The sequence below is a fragment of the Crocodylus siamensis genome, chromosome 7 (assembly GCF_052110815.1).
Source record: "Crocodylus siamensis isolate JL-2025a chromosome 7, ASM5211081v1, whole genome shotgun sequence".
NCBI lineage: Eukaryota > Metazoa > Chordata > Crocodylia > Crocodylidae > Crocodylus > Crocodylus siamensis.
Genome location: NC_143401.1, coordinates 4,826,180 through 4,842,202, shown reverse-complemented (window position 1 = coordinate 4,842,202; position 16,023 = coordinate 4,826,180). Strand labels below are relative to the sequence as shown.

Sequence of the window (16,023 nt, the reverse complement as noted above, 5' to 3'; positions counted from 1 at the left end):
AGGCTGTTTATCCTTGAATCTAATTTCCTCTTGGACTCTTGAGAAGCTGCAGGAGGCGTTTCACATCTAGCTTGGTGGCTGCTGTACCTTGTGCATTCTTCCTGCTTGGTGGACCCTGAGTGCCAAGGTCTTCAGCATGCTACGCTGGCTGTAGAGCAGAAGTCTCCAAAGGCCTCTACAAGGCATTTGCTGGCAGTCTGCATGGAGCTGACATGTAATATAGGGTAGACACTTTTGTTTTCTAGTTTCCAGCTGCTAAATCACATGGAAAGCAGCTAAAAATATGCTAAGGACTTCCTTAATATTACTTTCCCATGTAAGCAGTTGCTGCCGTTGCCACGTGGGTGTGATTTTGTTTATGAGGGGGAGGTGAGGTGATACAAGGCAAGCTGTTGAGATGAAGTCTATGCTGTGAACAAATGTGAGGACCTCTGCCTTAGACAAATCTGTATTAGTAAAAAAAAAAAAAAAAGACCAGCACAGTTTTTTGGTTTCCCCTCCTCTTATGCAGGAAGAGAGAGTCATGTCTCTTTCTTTTATTAGTCAAGAACTTAGCAATGTTTGCTTTAGACTTTATTGCAAGTCCAAGTGAAACAAGACTTTGCTCCTGGCTTCATTTCCATTGTGGGAAGAAGCTAGATGTTTCTGGCTGGCAGGAAAAAATCAACGGCAGGAGCAGCTTTTTACCTGTAAAAACAGCTTCTTGCTCGCACTGATCTGGAAAAAAAAGTAGCCTCTAAAAGTACCTGTTTAAAATAAAAGAACAACAAGTTGCTTAAAAAGAAAGCCCAGAGCTTTAGACATGCAGAACTGACCGTGTGTCTCCATCTTACAGGGGAAGAGGTGCTGCTAATACAGGAGAAGCTGGATGGCATCAAGACTCGTTACTCAGATATCACAGCCACTAGCTCTAAGGCGCTTCGGACGTTGGAGCAGGCACGGCAACTGGCCACCAAATTCCAGTCTACACACGAAGAGCTGACAAGCTGGATGAGCGAGGTGGAGGAGGAGCTGTTGTCCAGTGGAGGACAGTCACCTGCTGGAGAGCAGATCCCCCAGTTCCAGCAGAGGCAAAAGGTGAGAGCTTTTCAGCAGCCAAAGATAGGGGTGAGTGGTTCTTTGGAAGGAAAGGCGCTGAGGGTGGTGGGGAAGCTGCATATTGCCCTGAGAAAACTTGTGAATGAGATGGAGAGGCTATCATGTAGAATGAGATGCAGTTTGCTCATTGAGTACAATGCTTGTGGAGGGTTGTAGAAGGGAAAAGTGTCAGCGCTTTGCTTTGGGAAACAACTGAGGGAAGCAGTCATTTTTCTGCATATGGATTGCTGAATCGCAGACATTTCAAAGCTCATGTCAAGACCAATTAATGCATAAACAAAAGCAGAAAATATGTTGCCTGTCACTATCTCCTTTCTACCACCTTCTTCCCATCAAAACCTTCCAGACCATGCAGTAAGCAGTTCTTAAGGTCATCTTCCTTCCCCCATCACTCTGTTGCTCCCTTCTTTGAAGCCTTCTTACAGACTCCCCAAGCACTAGTACACATGCTCTGGGGGCGGAGGGGGCGGCGTTTTAATTATAGTGGCTTCAAGAGCTGCTCTAATTAAAGCGCTGCCTTGTCTTGTGCATCAGCGTCCCTGCGCTTAAAAATGGCAGCAGGGGTGCTTGAACAAAAGCTCGTTCGACAAGCTTTAGTTCAAGCGGCCTCACTGCCATTTTGAAGCTTGGGGAGACAGATACATGAGACACAGGAGGCTGCTGGAGTGCAGTTGCGATGGGCCAGCAAACTCGATTAATTGAGTCTGCTCTGAAGTGCTGGAGTTCCAGCGCGTCAGAGCAGCCTCCATGCTCGTGTATAGGTGTCCTCCAATTCCCACCCCATCAAATTCAAATGACTATTCTTCATCTTCAAGGCCCTTCCTAACTGCCTCTCCCAACTCCTCAGCCCTTGACTCTTCACACATTCCCAAAGAATGTCAGTTTGGAAATATCCATTTGCCATTCCCTCTGAACTTCCTTCTATCCTGCCTCATACAGATGGAGTCTTCTCCCTCTGCCAGGCCATGGTGCAGGTATTGAAGGATGTATGCAATGCAGGAAACAATGGGTGAAGAGGAAAGAAGGGGTTGTGATAGCATTATATGTTAATGATCTGAATAGATTGCAGAGAAATAAGGGAAAGCCTGGATAACAGAAAATGTCTGCGTCATAGACATTTTAGGCAGTGCCGGTAAGAGGTTCTACTGGGGTAGCACTGGGTGTTTGTTAATGACCCCAAGATCACATTTGGTATGGGTAGAGGTCATTAGAGAGAGATGTGTCCAGTAATGTGGTCATTTTGAGAGACTTTCACTTCCCAGGTACACATTGCAGAACAGATGCCCCTAATAACAATATAACCCACTTCACCAAACAGTTGCTAAGTCAGTGAGAGGTGATGCCATTTTAAACTTGAGTTTAAGCAGTGGCAACATTATAGAAGCACCAGTTATGGGAACTAGCCTTGGACCAAGCGATTACAAGTTGATTTAAATTAAATGAAAGGATTAACACAAGACAGTCTGTAACCAAGGCTCACAATCCTCAAACAGTAGACTTGGCCAAAGCCAGCAAGTGAGTTGTTGCAGTCACCTGGATTAAGAAGTTTTAGGGGATTGAATGTAGAGGAGCCATGGGACTTCTTCAAGTCAATTCAAGTTGCAATAACTATCTGGAACACATTTCCCACGCTTTTTTGAAACACCTTAGGGCAGAGCTGCTGACTTGACTGGACAAATACCCACCTGAAACAGGTGTGAGCAGAGTGTCTAGTTAAAAGGACTGATCAGCAAAGAAGGCTATTTCATAGAATTCAGAAGGTGCAGAGGGCTGCTGCTGCGGTGTTGCTGCTGCTGCTGCTAACGATGATTGCGATGGACATGAGGGTAAATGCAGTGTGGTGAATAAGAGTGATTTTATGGAAATGGATATTGCCACATTCAAGGTGGAAGCAAAACGGAAAGGACTTGGTGTACTTGAGTCAGGGGGACTGGATAATCTTCACCCCAGACGTCAGAAAAAAAAATTGGCAGATGCAACTGTAGCTTTGGCAACAAGTATTTTTAATGAATTAAGCAAATTTGGAATGACACAGCGTGACGGGGGAATAGCAAATGTTACCTGTCTTTAAGGGTGATCCCAGCAATTCCAGACCTGTTAGTACAACCTCAATAGCATGCGTTGCTTAGAATAAATGTTAAAGGAAAGAATAATTGAAGACGTGGAGGGGAGAGGAAAACCGGATAAAAGGCAGCATGGGTTTACAAAAGGTAAATCGTGCCAGGCTAACCTGATATATTATCAAATATAACTAATTTTCTAGAGAGAGGTAAGGGGTTGATCTACTTTATCTGGTCTTCAGTAAAAGGGGCGCTGTATTCCCTGATGGGAAATTATCTGTTCAGGTAGAGAAGATGACAGGTAGTACAAGAACCGTGCAGTGCATAAGGAGCTGGCTAGAAGGGAGGTGACAGTGGGCAGTGCCAGAAGGGGAGCTGTCAGGCTAGGGGGACGCTGCTAGTGCAGTTCCTCAAGGTCATTCTTGGGATCAATCTTATGTAATATTTTCCTTGTCTCAGAAAGTAGGAGAATATTTGTGAAACTTGCTGACAGCACATTGTCAATACAGACAAATTGACAGCAAGAGCTCAATGATCTCATGGGCAGGAGTAACAGGAATAGGATGAAGTCTTATAGTCTGACATGTGAGGCCGTGCCCTGAAGTAGAACTAGCAAGACGAGCAGTCAAGGAAGAGAAAGGCCTGGGGGTAGAAGCCAGTGATTGATTCACCATGAGTTGCCACGTTGGCTTTGGGAAAGGGGAATGCGATCAGTCAAGGGTTTCCAGGTAGAGATAGGGAATCATTAATGCTGTTCCACAAGGCGGGGGGGGAGCTGCAAGGCTCCATGCAGCTTTGGTCACTCATATTCAGGCAAAATGGATTCAAACGGGAAGAGGCGTGAAGAATGCTGCCGCAGTGATCATGGGAAAGGAGAGCTGATCTTCTGTGAGAAAAGTAAAGGAACTTGGCTTCTTTAGTCTGTGAAGCCTGTGGGGGAGATGTGACTGCTACCTACAGATGTGCCAGGGGAATGGAAGGGGGTGGGGTGGAGAGGAAGAAGAAAATAACTGTTGGTTAAAAGAGAAGGCTGGCACAAGAGCAGATGGGAACAAGATGGTCCTGAATACGTTTAGGCTGAAAGGTAAGTGGTTCTGGCAGAGCCTCCCAACAGAAGAGGTAGGGCAACTTCATGTGACTCGTTTTCAGATGGAGCTTGACAGGCTTAAAAAGCATGGCTGCCAGCGAGAGCAGAGCGCTGGACTGGGTGGCCCAGGAGATTCCCATCCTCCAGGCCCTCTCCATCTTCATTCTTGGCTGGTTCCTGAGGGCTGGGTGAGGGCATGTGAGTGTAGCCACTTAGTGATTTATAAAGGAGGAAGAGAGTCTGGTCTAAAGGTTTGGAGGCATCCAGCTGGTCACACAACCGTCTGAATGTAACTGCTGTACGGCCGCCCTTGTCCTCCTTCCTGCGGGGCCCCAGACCCTCTTGCCACGTAATGGCATTGCTCACGCTCTGGTGAATAGATCTGTTGCAAGTCTTACAGCGTCGGAGAGATTGGAGGGAACTTGGCCTCCGAAATGTTGCAGATGTAGTGGCCCCTTCTTTGCAGTAGGTGAAAGTCGACTGCGCAGTACTCTGTATGCTCTGTGTGTGTGGGTTTCAGGAGCTCAAGAAGGAGGTCATGGAGCGCAGGCTGGTGCTCGACACCGTGAACGAAGTGAGCCGTGCCTTGCTGGAGCTGGTGCCCTGGCGAGCCCGTGAAGGGCTGGATAAACTCGTGTCTGACACCAACGAGCGGTACAAGCTGGTCAGTGACACCATCAAGCAGCGAGTGGAAGAAATCGATGCTGCTATACAAAGGTCTCAGCAGGTAATGCTGTAAAGCCAGCTTCCTCCTTGGGTAACAAGCTGGGGAGAGGGGGTCTCCAGAAAGGCGGCTGACTCACCACCACTTCAGCCCAAGCAGTATGACTACAGCTTCAGGAATGAGCGCTGCAGGATGGGGGAGCCAAATCATAACGTAAACCCGTGCTGAGAAATGAGTACTCTTGGGAATCTGCGGGCTGGAACTGGGGACAGAGCTGAGCTGGTTTCTCACCAGTCCAGCTTCGTGCTGTTTTGATAAGCCAACCCGGTGCCTTTTTGAGTTGTGCATGAATCTAGTGCTGCTGGCTTACGGATGCAGCTCTCACGTAGACTGTCCAAAGCAGGTGACTTCCAGGCCCAGAAATGTAAATCTTTGGTTCTGCTATCATGTGGACTTACCCGGAATATGAATCCTGTTAAGTCCTGTTTTCTGGGGCGTGGACAGTGCAGCGAATGACTGTGCTCCATGCCAGGGGCTTTGAGCCCAAGCAGAACGCGCCCAGAAAAACGGCCATGTGAAAGAGGGGTTGCTCTCCCTGTGGAGAGAGAGAGCTTTCAAGGCGTGGGTGGCTTGCCTTATTATATTCTGCAGTGCTATGTGGTTGGTGCAGTGCTGCTCTGTGCTTCAAAACCTGCTAAAGCAGCAGTACCCTGTTCCAGCCAGAGTCGCTCTTCAGTGGCTGCCTGCGGTTAGTCCAGTACTTATGGATTATGTTTGCAAAGTTTAGAAAGTGCACTGAAATCTCAGCGAGAATTTGAATATTTAACCATTTCCACAGTTGGCCTGTCTATTATGAATCACATATATAAAACCTGGGGCTATTTTCTTTAATCTCATGCAGGGAGGGGTGCTGCCTCCTTAAAATCTCTTGTACTGGGAGGAAAATGTAGTTTGTCACTTCAGTTTCACGGCGTAAAAGTCTGGTCTCTGTTGCGGTCTGCACAAAGCCAGAAGCAGATGGCTGTCAGAAGGAGCAGCCTCCCTTTCGGCCATTTGTCAGATGAGGGGGCATCTCTCCGTGGAGCTGTTCCCTCAGTATTGCCGAACAATTATTGACCGCTTAAAGTAAAGCAGCGGTTGTTTCTGCGTGGCATGAAAGAAACAGGCTGAACAAAACTAAATCCATTGGGTAACTTCCTCCCCCATCAAATGTGCCTGCAAGTGTTGGCATTAAGGTCCTGTTTTTCCCTGCCTCTCTTGCTGTGTGAGGTGTCTGCAGCTCGGTGCCCAGCCGTGTCCTTCCTCTGTGCGGGGTCAGACCTGCTGTTGTGTTTGCATGTTGCTGCGTGTTTCCCCAGTGTTCTTGATGAACCCACACTGCTTTTATTTGGGACCTCGGTGTCTGCGGACACTTGCTGAGTGTGTGCTGTGCTGCCCTGGAGAACTGAGTGTGTGGGCACTTAGAGGCAGCTATATTACAGCCGTGCGTGAGTACCATGCGTGGAGTGGTGCCACGCTTCCCTGAGAGGTGATACGCCCTGCAAGACCACTGTCCCTGCTGTAGCAGATGTATGTCAGTGTCGTGTGTGCTGGCGTGCCTGTGTCGACGCCGTCCTTGCTGTGTGCTCCGCTAACTCGTTGCGCTCCGTCTCCTCTCCTTGTCTGCTAGTATGAGCAAGCTGCTGATGCAGAATTAGCCTGGGTGACTGAGACCAAACGGAAATTGATGGCCCTTGGTCCAATTCGTCTGGAGCAAGACCAAACCACAGCACAGCTGCAGGTCCAAAAGGTACGTGCAGGGTGCATGCACTTCTTTGCCTTGCTACACGATGGAGTGGACAAGACCTTGCTAATTGTCCAGGGCAGCGAAGAGAGGAAAATGCCTCATTGAAGCAGAGGTGCTGAGTCCAGTGGAACAACTAATTGGTGTGTCACGAAAAGCAGAAATGAATTTGCTGGCTAGAGCCAGTGTTGGAAAGGAAGCATGGGTAGTTTATTAGCTCAGCTTTAGCTGGGGAAGAATGTGTTTGCTTCCATAAAGCACGACAGAGTATGGGCCAGCTCATTAGCCTGGGTGATTTGGAGTATTGGAAGGTGAATCGTTTGGGTGGATTGTAACATGATCTTACTTTGAAGAGACGTGGTAGTTTTATGCAGCTGGGTCTGGAAACACCGAGAGAATAATAAAACACCCATCTCTTCTACAAGTAACAGACAAAAATGGTGATTTAGACAACTAAGCATCACCTATCCAACAGAAATACCTGAATTTTTGGGTACCACAGAATTGTTCGAATAAGTTAAAAATTACCTGCATTTAGACACAAGCAGCTCCTCGTATGGAGGACTCTACTGCTTTAACCGCAGGCCTGCCATGCATCCCACTTTTACACGCTTCCAGTTGTTTAGACCTCTGTTTTTAGACGCCTTTGAATCTATAAGATTCTGCACATTTCCTTCACTGGCTTATTAACTTCTGTCTTTATCCCCCTTAAATTAGGGTTGTACAAAGCTCTGTGCAGATGTAATTATCTCTCTTTGCATTCCCTTTAGGGCATATAGACCATCTATGGTAATGCTAGCAAAACTTTCATCTACTCACACGAATAAATGTGTGTTTGAGGTTCCCCCCTTTTTGCAGATTCTCTGTTGTAGCCCACAGGGAGCTACTTTTCATGAAATGGTGATGTGCAGAGTCCAGATGGAGTTGCATTAATAGCAGTTATAGCTCCATTTAATGCCCGACCACTGCCTGTACACGCACTTACTTTTAGCACCATATTGCACCCCTGACCCCAGACTACGGCGTGTTTAGCCATCTTATTGACTCCCTGTTAAGTGTCTAGTACTGAACATCATGGTTAGAGCTCTGTGGTTTTAAATCTCCTTTTGGGAGACAGGCTTCATTTGGAAGCATCTAACAAGCACACAAAGATCTAGGTGTGAAGGTCACAAAAGATGGCAGATGTAATGTCAATAGGGAAATGCGGTATTTGGTTTAACACGTAGTTTTACATTTGCTTTTCAATTCCCGTTCCTTTCAGTGGAGCAGTGTAGTGGCTCTAGATTCCCTCCTGACGTCCCCATTTGGGGCAAAGAGACATGGGAAGTTGCCTCTAGGGAGTGATGACCACCTCATTGCAATGGAGAGCATTGAGATTATCGAAGATTATAGAGAAAAAATACACTTGCTAAATAAGTTAATAACAGCTTCCTCGGGCATGGCTTTAAATGAAAGGTTCTGGGGGCTTTATAATAATGGAAACATAAATTCTTATTGGATTTTGTGAATTTAAAAAAAAAATCATTGTTAAAATGATGAGGGAATGAGCCGGCACGTATGAAGGTAAATTGAGCTAGGCTTAGCTTCCAGCTCCTTGTGGGGATCTTGTTATAATCATATGACCCTTCGAGTATACATTTTATTTGCACTACTGCTCCTTCTTCCACCTACAGTTTTGTCTCCAAGTATTTTGAAGTATTAAATAGAATTCACCCTGTAATACCCCCATGAAACAGATTGCAGATGGAAAACCTGAGACCCCCAATGGTTTGACTTACCTAAAGTCTCACAGCAAATTCGTGGAAGGATTAGGAGTGGGATCCATCCAATACTTTGTCTCTCCACCTTTTCTGTAAGGTGCGTAGAGGTCAGTCTGTTTCTCCTGGCTCTGCCATTGCCTCTGGGGTTTCAGGAAAGATGCTTTCCGGAAGGCTGTAGTGGGTTCCTGATGTGCTGCATAAATGAACGTGAGGTGGACCCTGCTTTCTCTGAGTCCAACACAATCTCTCATTTCAACCATTTTTTTGCCCTGCTTTTGAATGAGAGGGCAAGTTAGCAAGGAGAATGCAACTCCAAAGCACAGTTGAGAAGGAAATGTGGTTGCGTTACAGAGTTGGTTTTTCAGTGTGCTGTAGGACATCTGATCCAGTATTTGCAATCTGTCTCTCATCTGCTTGGTAGAAGTGGCCTCCAGTAGGTGAGGTGTCAGGCATCTGACTGCTTTCCCAGAGCACCTGGTGTCCACTCCCCAGTACAGCCACCTGGGGAGAGCAAAGGGTTCAGTTGGAGATGAAGCTTATGGTTTATTCTGATTTTTCTTTTTGGAACATTTCCTTCCCACAGGCTTTTTCCATAGACATCATTCGGCACAAAGATTCAATGGATGAGCTGTTCAGCCAGCGAAACGAGATTTTTGGAACGTGCGGGGAGGAACAGAAAGCCATTCTACAGGTAAACCAGTGTCTCTGATGCACGTGGGTATTGTGCAAAGGAGAAGGTTAGATCCTGCATTTCAAATAGATCTACTCCTGGCAAGTGATGTGATGAAGACGTGGCGTGGGAAGTGGACCATACAGTTCTTGCATCTGTTTCCTTGTTTCTTTTCCTTTTGGTTTTTAAATTCAGCCCACCTGCAGTCATTCCAAACACTCCCACTTGAAATCTTTTTTCCCATTTATTGGCTTTTTAATTTTGTTGCGATGTTTATAGGAAATTGCTTGTTGAATTATTTCTGATATCCAGTATCACCCAACTCCACCACAAGTGTCTTCTACCACTTCTGTTTGCTCCCATTAGCTGGCTTATTTTCTTTGCTCCTCTGTCCAGCACCAACTCTATAGTCTTCTCCCATTCCACCTAGGAGAAAACAGAGTCTCTGGTGAAGCAGTATGAAGCTGTTAGCCAGCTCAACTCGGAGCGCTATGCCCGCTTAGAGCGGGCACAGGTCCTGGTCAACCAATTCTGGGAGACGTATGAAGAGCTGAATCCATGGATTGAAGAGACGCAGGTGTTGATTGCCCAGTTGCCCCCTCCGGCTATTGATCACGAGCAGCTTAAGCAGCAGCAGGAGGATATGAGGGTAAGGAGGGAGGTTTTTCACTTGCATCTTCTATACCTGGCAGAAAAGATTTGGCCAGGTGTATAACAGGGAGGCCTCCGGACAGTGGAGCTAGGAGTGGCCTGTCGTGCGTTCTGCAGATAAGCAGGTGATAGGCAACTGCCCAAGAGCTCTTTATTTTTGGGCTTTCTGGCTACCTAATACAACAGCAGCACTTGCGAATCTGGTCAGTCTCAGGTATTTGTTTCCTCCTGCAGTAAGCAGTTTTTAATTGACACAGACATTTTCAGTGCAAACTCAGCAAAATTTCATTGTCTTTGTATTTTGCCTTCTGGCTTTAAGATGGCCACAGCAAGGCTGTGCATGGGGAGGAGCAAGCGTTCTGTCTGAAAGAGATGTGCCAGGAAGGGAAGGCTCCTTAGGGTCAGCCCCTCAGTGGTGTGGGAGCCAAGAACTGCTTGGTGGTTCAGAAATAAGACGGGAATGGGGGAGTCCTCAGATGGCCGGACAGAACAAATTGCAAGTATGACATCTGGCTGCAGTGGTGGTTGATACCTCAGAAATACCCCGGCATTGTGCACTTGAGACAGACTTGTTCAGGATTTACCTGGAGTATCCGTGGCATGAATTTTCACTCGAACGGACATTGTACAAAGTAACCGTGTCATGTGGATTCAGACTCAAACCACTCTTTACCTGTGTTCCCATTCTTTAGCAACTGAGGGAGTCTATTGCCGAACATAAGCCTCATATCGACAAGCTGCTGAAAATTGGACCGCAGCTCAAGGAGCTCAACCCTGAGGAAGGTGAGATGGTGCAGGAGAAGTACACGACAGCAGAGGCCATGTACGCCAGAATCAAGGAGGAGGTGTGCCAGCGGGCTCTGGCATTAGATGAAGCTGTGTCCCAGTCCACTCAGGTATGTTTCTCCTGGCGCACAAAGCTTGCCCGTAGCTTGCCTTTGTGATGTTTATGGCTTTCCCGGCCCTGGGAAGGCAGGCCGGGAAGTTTAGTTTTGCCCTATTACCATGACGTAGCATTGGATGTGCTCAGAGAAGGTGCTTGTCAGCAGGCCGGAGCATCAGTGGTGCTTTGCACAGTACTTGAGGTAGAGGTGAAGGCTTCTATTGGTAGATTTTGCAAATGCTGTGCTGAAAGCGCTGGATCCTGAGGGGGTAAATAGGGTAGTACATTTTTACAGCCTCAATAATGTTCCTCATTAAAAAGGCTTTTTTTCACATGTGCCCAAACTGGAAGGGTCCAGAGAGACGCTAAGAATTGCTGAGAGAGCTGAGGCTGTTTCCTAATAAGGAGGAAGCTTCTGTGCGTGTAATGAACAGCGACAAGATCCTTTATATGGGAGAGTAAATCATCATCCCTTGTAAATGGGCATCTCCTGAGGAGCAGTGAAGTGGAAAAAAGAACAGTGTGAAGGGAAGGGCAGGGATCGTGCAAACTGGAGTTCAGCAAGGGTCTAAAGATCTTCTCTTGCATGTCCCGGGGATTAGCGATTGCAGCTGTGTTTCAATAACTACAGTGATTGTAGCACAATTTTTATGTCGTGTCTGGGGGTTTTTTTTAATATCTGTATTGTTTAGTCACTTCTTTGGGTTTGCACTTGTATTAACTCCGAGTTTTTCCCCTCCCCCCACAATACCCTTCACGTCTCATCTCTCACTCACATTGTGGAATGTGTTATCTCTGTGTTTTGCTGCCTGTTCCTGTCTTCCCCACATGGTCCCATTTCATTGTTGTGTTGACTGCGCCCCACCATTGCAGATTACGGAGGTAAGCCTCACCAAGTTAGCCGCTCATTTACATACTCATTTTTTGGCCTAGCGTCATAATTTATTTTATACCCAGGTTTCTAGTGTACATTTCTATGCAGCAGAATCTGCTAAGAACAACCTGTTGTGCTGGAATTACATTCACGTTGAATTCTATCATTGCAATGCAGCCTGCAGCTTCACTTACAGTGAGCTTCTGCTTAGAATGAACACGTTCTGTACAAAGAGGGTTTTACTGAAAAAGGGGTCTACGCTCACGCATAGAACTTGCCGCCCTAGCTGAGCTGGATTGGTTGGCTCATGCTTATTATGCTAGTCTAAGAGTAAAGAGTTTTGCACCTAGAACCCCTTTTCTTCATGTTGTTCCCTCTCTCATAATGACTAGCTGAGGAAATCACAGAGCCAGTCCTCTGGCCCATACAGCAAGTTAGAATACTAACTTCTCCTTATGCTCCTTTCATTCTGACGTGCAGCTCTTCCTAGATTACTTGTAATGCTAAAGTTAACAGGTGGCCAAGCCTCCTTCCTTTCCCATTAAGCCCAGGCATCTGCTTTTGCTTAGCTGAAAGCCTAGCACTTGTAGCACCCCATTGTTTTTCCCATTTGCATGCGTCTACGCTTTCTACCATCTTGCTGCAGTTGTGTTGGGATGGTTCCTAGGCTAGAATTGCACTGGGCTGTGCTCTGCACCAAACGCACGCACACACATTTCCACCTGTGTGTTTGCACGCGTATTGGATCTGATGTGATTCGGTCCTGATGCACATCTAGTTGAGGGGTGCCAGGTACACTGGAATTGGGTGCTTTGTGGGATAACAACAAATTGCTGCTGTGTTTGGTTCATGGCTTTGTTTGTCTGTTCTGTACGTTGCTCTAGCTGCAATCTCGTCTAACTCAGCATATAGCTGCGAGTGACAAATAAAACCAGTGCCAGGAATCGAATTGGAAGCTGCAGGTGGAACTGGTGTTATAGGGAGTGATATTTCTCTCTAACCAGATAAGGCTGAGTGTAATGTTCAGGGCATGCTGTGCTTAGTTGGAATAATGCAGTCCTGCTTAATCAATCTTATCTGACCTGCCTAATGGATATGCCTCTCTCCAGTTCCATGATAAGATCGAGCCAATGCTGGAGACGCTGGAGAACCTGTCCTCTCGGCTGCGCGTGCCGCCGTTAATACCTGCAGAAGTCGATAAAATCCGGGAGTGCATCAGTGACAACAAAAATGCCACAATGGAGCTGGAGAAGCTGCAGCCATCCTTTGAGGCGCTGAAACGCCGTGGGGAGGAGCTGATTGCACGGTCGCAGGGAGCGGACAAGGACCTTGCAGCAAAAGGTATGGCTTAGCCATCTCAGGCATGCTTGGTTTTTGCATTTTTTTTCCCCATATGCCGTATTTCCCTGCCTACCACACCCCCTAAATATGATGTGCATCTTGTTTTTGGCAAGGCAGAAGAAAAGATTTTTTTGAGAGTTATGGCTACATAGAGCAGGGATAGAACCTGATATTCAGCTCATTCATCCTGCCAAGACTGGTCTCCATGAGTGGAGCTGTGACTTTGAAAAGAGCTAAAAATCATTTGCAAGGCTGTGAAATAGGAGAAGAGAGACCAGTCACAGCTAAAAGATAGCAAAATTGCCAAAAGAAAGATTAGCCTGATCAGTGGAACATTCAAGACCATTAGAAAGCGAGATGATCATTAACACCTGAAGAATGAAGAACCGTTACATTAAATGACTCCCTCAGCTGCCTAAATAGAAATGCCACTGCTGCTGTCAGCAGGAATCAAAGCAGAGTGCTTCTATTCCAGTCAGAAAATTATCTTCTCCATTTAAGACATGCACCCTAATTTTGGGGAGCTGAGTTTTGGGGAAAAGGTGCACATGCTATGCAATTAAATATAGTAGCTGTTATGGCAAAGGTGGTGTGTTTTATACCGGTAGGCTGCCCTGATTTATTTTGATTCCTAGGGGGAATGGTATTGAGAGGTGCCTTTGATGGCTCAGGAATAGGTTCAAACCCAGTCCATTTCAATGGTAACCACAAGCTGTTCCTGTGTGATAGCTCTTGGTGGCCAGTGGGATGCCAGTTGTTGATATCAGCTCCGTCCCTAATTCAAGGGGGCAAAATGTCCCCATTGCAGAAACCCAACTGACAGTAATTGGCACCTTTGCTGGCAAGCCCACAAGCTATCTGAGTGCAGAGATTTCATGCTAGAAGGAGGGAGGGCAGAGTTTGATTGGAGGGAGTGTATGGCCAACTTTGTCCTAAAGTTGCCCATGGTAGAGCTGTTCTGTGGATGTATAAAGGTTTTGTTCCAGTATCTCAATGTTTTTCATATCCTCTGGCTTCTTTGTGAATGAATATTCTCATAGTCTTGGCCGTCTTGAACTCTTGCTCAAATGTTGTGTCAGATGTTTCTAGCTGTGAAGCATTTGTATGCAAATACTTCGGTTAGTAATCGGGTTTTCTTGCTCACAACAGGATTGCAATAAGGAGTCCTTACTCGCTGTGGTTTGTTTTCCCCTCAGTAATCCAAGATAAATTGGATCAGATGGTGTTTTTCTGGGAAGACATCAAAGCTCGAGCAGAGGAACGTGAAATAAAGTTCCTTGATGTCTTGGAACTTGCGGAGAAGTTTTGGTATGACATGGCAGCCCTCCTGACAACCATCAAAGACACACAGGACATTGTGCACGACCTGGAGAGCCCAGGCATTGATCCATCCATCATCAAGCAGCAGGTGGAGGCAGCAGAGGTGAGGAGCATGTGGTTTGTGACCACGTTGTGCTTGCAACCAGACATTGTTATGGCAGAGCAATGTGGACCCTCGGTGTGGCTACAAACCCCATTACACAGAAATAATGGGAGAAACAGGATAAGAGCAGTGCAAAATTTCATGCTTTTAACAAAAGAAAATACCCAATCCTGGAACAGAGCTAAAAACATTGGAAAACGCTTCTCTGGTAAATAGTCAGAGCTGTACTTGACCCCTGCTCTCCATCATGGTTGAAACGAGCTGGTCTCTGCTCCCTTCCTGGATTGGAGACACTGGACAGCCGGCTAGAGCATGTGGCATATTTCCATTCTACTTAGACTGAAGATGACTAAGGAACTGCGTGAACCTCGAGAGGAGTGTTGCTATTTAGTTATTTCAGATCACACGATAGAATCCATTTGGGCTGTCTGCATGCTTAACCTTAGTGTAACTTTTAGGATGGGAAGGGGGGCGTTATTGTTTGTGCTCTGTTTTCACCTACACCTTGTCCCCCAGTGTATATGTACTTGTTGTTTCCATTCTGTGCCTTTGGTTTAATGCTACTGGCTTTCTCTCAACTAAGTGGTTCTCGGTCCCTTTGGAGTTAAGGCACCCTCCGCACCTTTTGTGCATTGAGTGGCACCCAGTTTCAAAACCTAATACTACAGTGCTTGCTTCCTTGCAGAGGGGACAGGCACGGGGAATGGGGGACCAGCCAGTCAGGGTCAAGCCTGAACTTGTGCATATCTGTTTATCTCTTTGTACCTCACTGACTGCTGCTCACTTCAGCACTTCCTTCAAAGGATCTTGGAGCTCTGTGGCACCCTGGTTGAGAATCACTGCTTTAAACCCATTTCATTCCTTCTTTTATATAATACAGCAAAAGCAATCAGACTTGCGAAGAGTTTCGCCCCCTCTTGAATTCAGCCAAATTAGGTGCTTTATTTTTTTACCTTGTCATTCCCATATGCATGGTGGAAGCAATGGAGGCTGAACAGTTACACCAGCAGCTGATGAAAATGCCAATTTGTTGCTTAGCGTGGTGCACACATGATGCACATAAGACTGCAAGGGTCTCTGCCTTCAACCAGATTTGAAAAGCATTAGTGAGGGGGAAAGGAATCTGCTTACTTCTGCACTGCTGTATGGGATTTTCCCATGAAATAGCATTTAAGCCTCTCTCTCTTTGTTCATTGTGCCTGCCTGCAGACAATCAAAGAGGAAACGGATGGCTTGCATGAAGAGCTGGAGTTTATTCGGATCCTTGGAGCTGATCTAATTTTTGCCTGTGGCGAAACTGAGAAGCCGGAAGTGAAGAAAAGCATTGATGAGGTAGGAGGCAACAACAGTCCTGTTTCCACCCCACTTTAGCTGGAAGTCCTGTGAAAAGTAGCATAGATTCTAACTGAATAGCTTAATGGATTTGGGAATAATCCCTTATCTTCCAGATGAACAATGCATGGGAAAACCTAAACAAGACCTGGAAGGAGAGGCTGGAGAAGCTGGAGGAGGCCATGCAGTCTGCTGTGCAATACCAAGATAATCTGCAGGTAAGAGGCACATCTTTAGGTAGTGCTGAGAAGGCCCCAGGCTTGGGCTGGCTACTTATTTTGCTATGTGCTGTACAAAAAAATGACCTTGCCCCCAAAGAGCTTCCAGTGTATGTCCCACCCTGCGCGCAATGACTAGCTAAAAGGAGTAGAAATACATGGTTTCAGCATTTCTGCCA

At 46.5% G+C, this 16,023-nt stretch overlaps 1 protein-coding gene across 11 annotated transcripts in view; it reads left to right on the top strand.

Annotated features, from left to right (window-relative positions):
• The window catches only part of MACF1 (microtubule actin crosslinking factor 1), a 225,318-nt gene that overhangs the window by 181,698 nt on the left and 27,597 nt on the right, over positions 1–16,023 (top strand). For 10 of the 11 annotated variants that reach the window (XM_090058664.1, XM_090058667.1, XM_090058656.1 and 7 more), the window contains 10 exons: positions 836–1,077; positions 4,766–4,972; positions 6,579–6,698; positions 9,036–9,143; positions 9,553–9,771; positions 10,466–10,669; positions 12,640–12,871; positions 14,068–14,294; positions 15,504–15,626; positions 15,743–15,844. In XM_090058664.1, the coding sequence (XP_089914790.1) occupies positions 836–1,077; positions 4,766–4,972; positions 6,579–6,698; positions 9,036–9,143; positions 9,553–9,771; positions 10,466–10,669; positions 12,640–12,871; positions 14,068–14,294; positions 15,504–15,626; positions 15,743–15,844 (1,784 nt within the window). Of the gene's footprint in view, positions 1–835; positions 1,078–4,765; positions 4,973–6,578; positions 6,699–9,035; positions 9,144–9,552; positions 9,772–10,465; positions 10,670–11,529; positions 11,539–12,639; positions 12,872–14,067; positions 14,295–15,503; positions 15,627–15,742; positions 15,845–16,023 lie in introns of all 11 variants that reach the window. The other variant, XM_090058665.1, reaches the window with a different exon arrangement.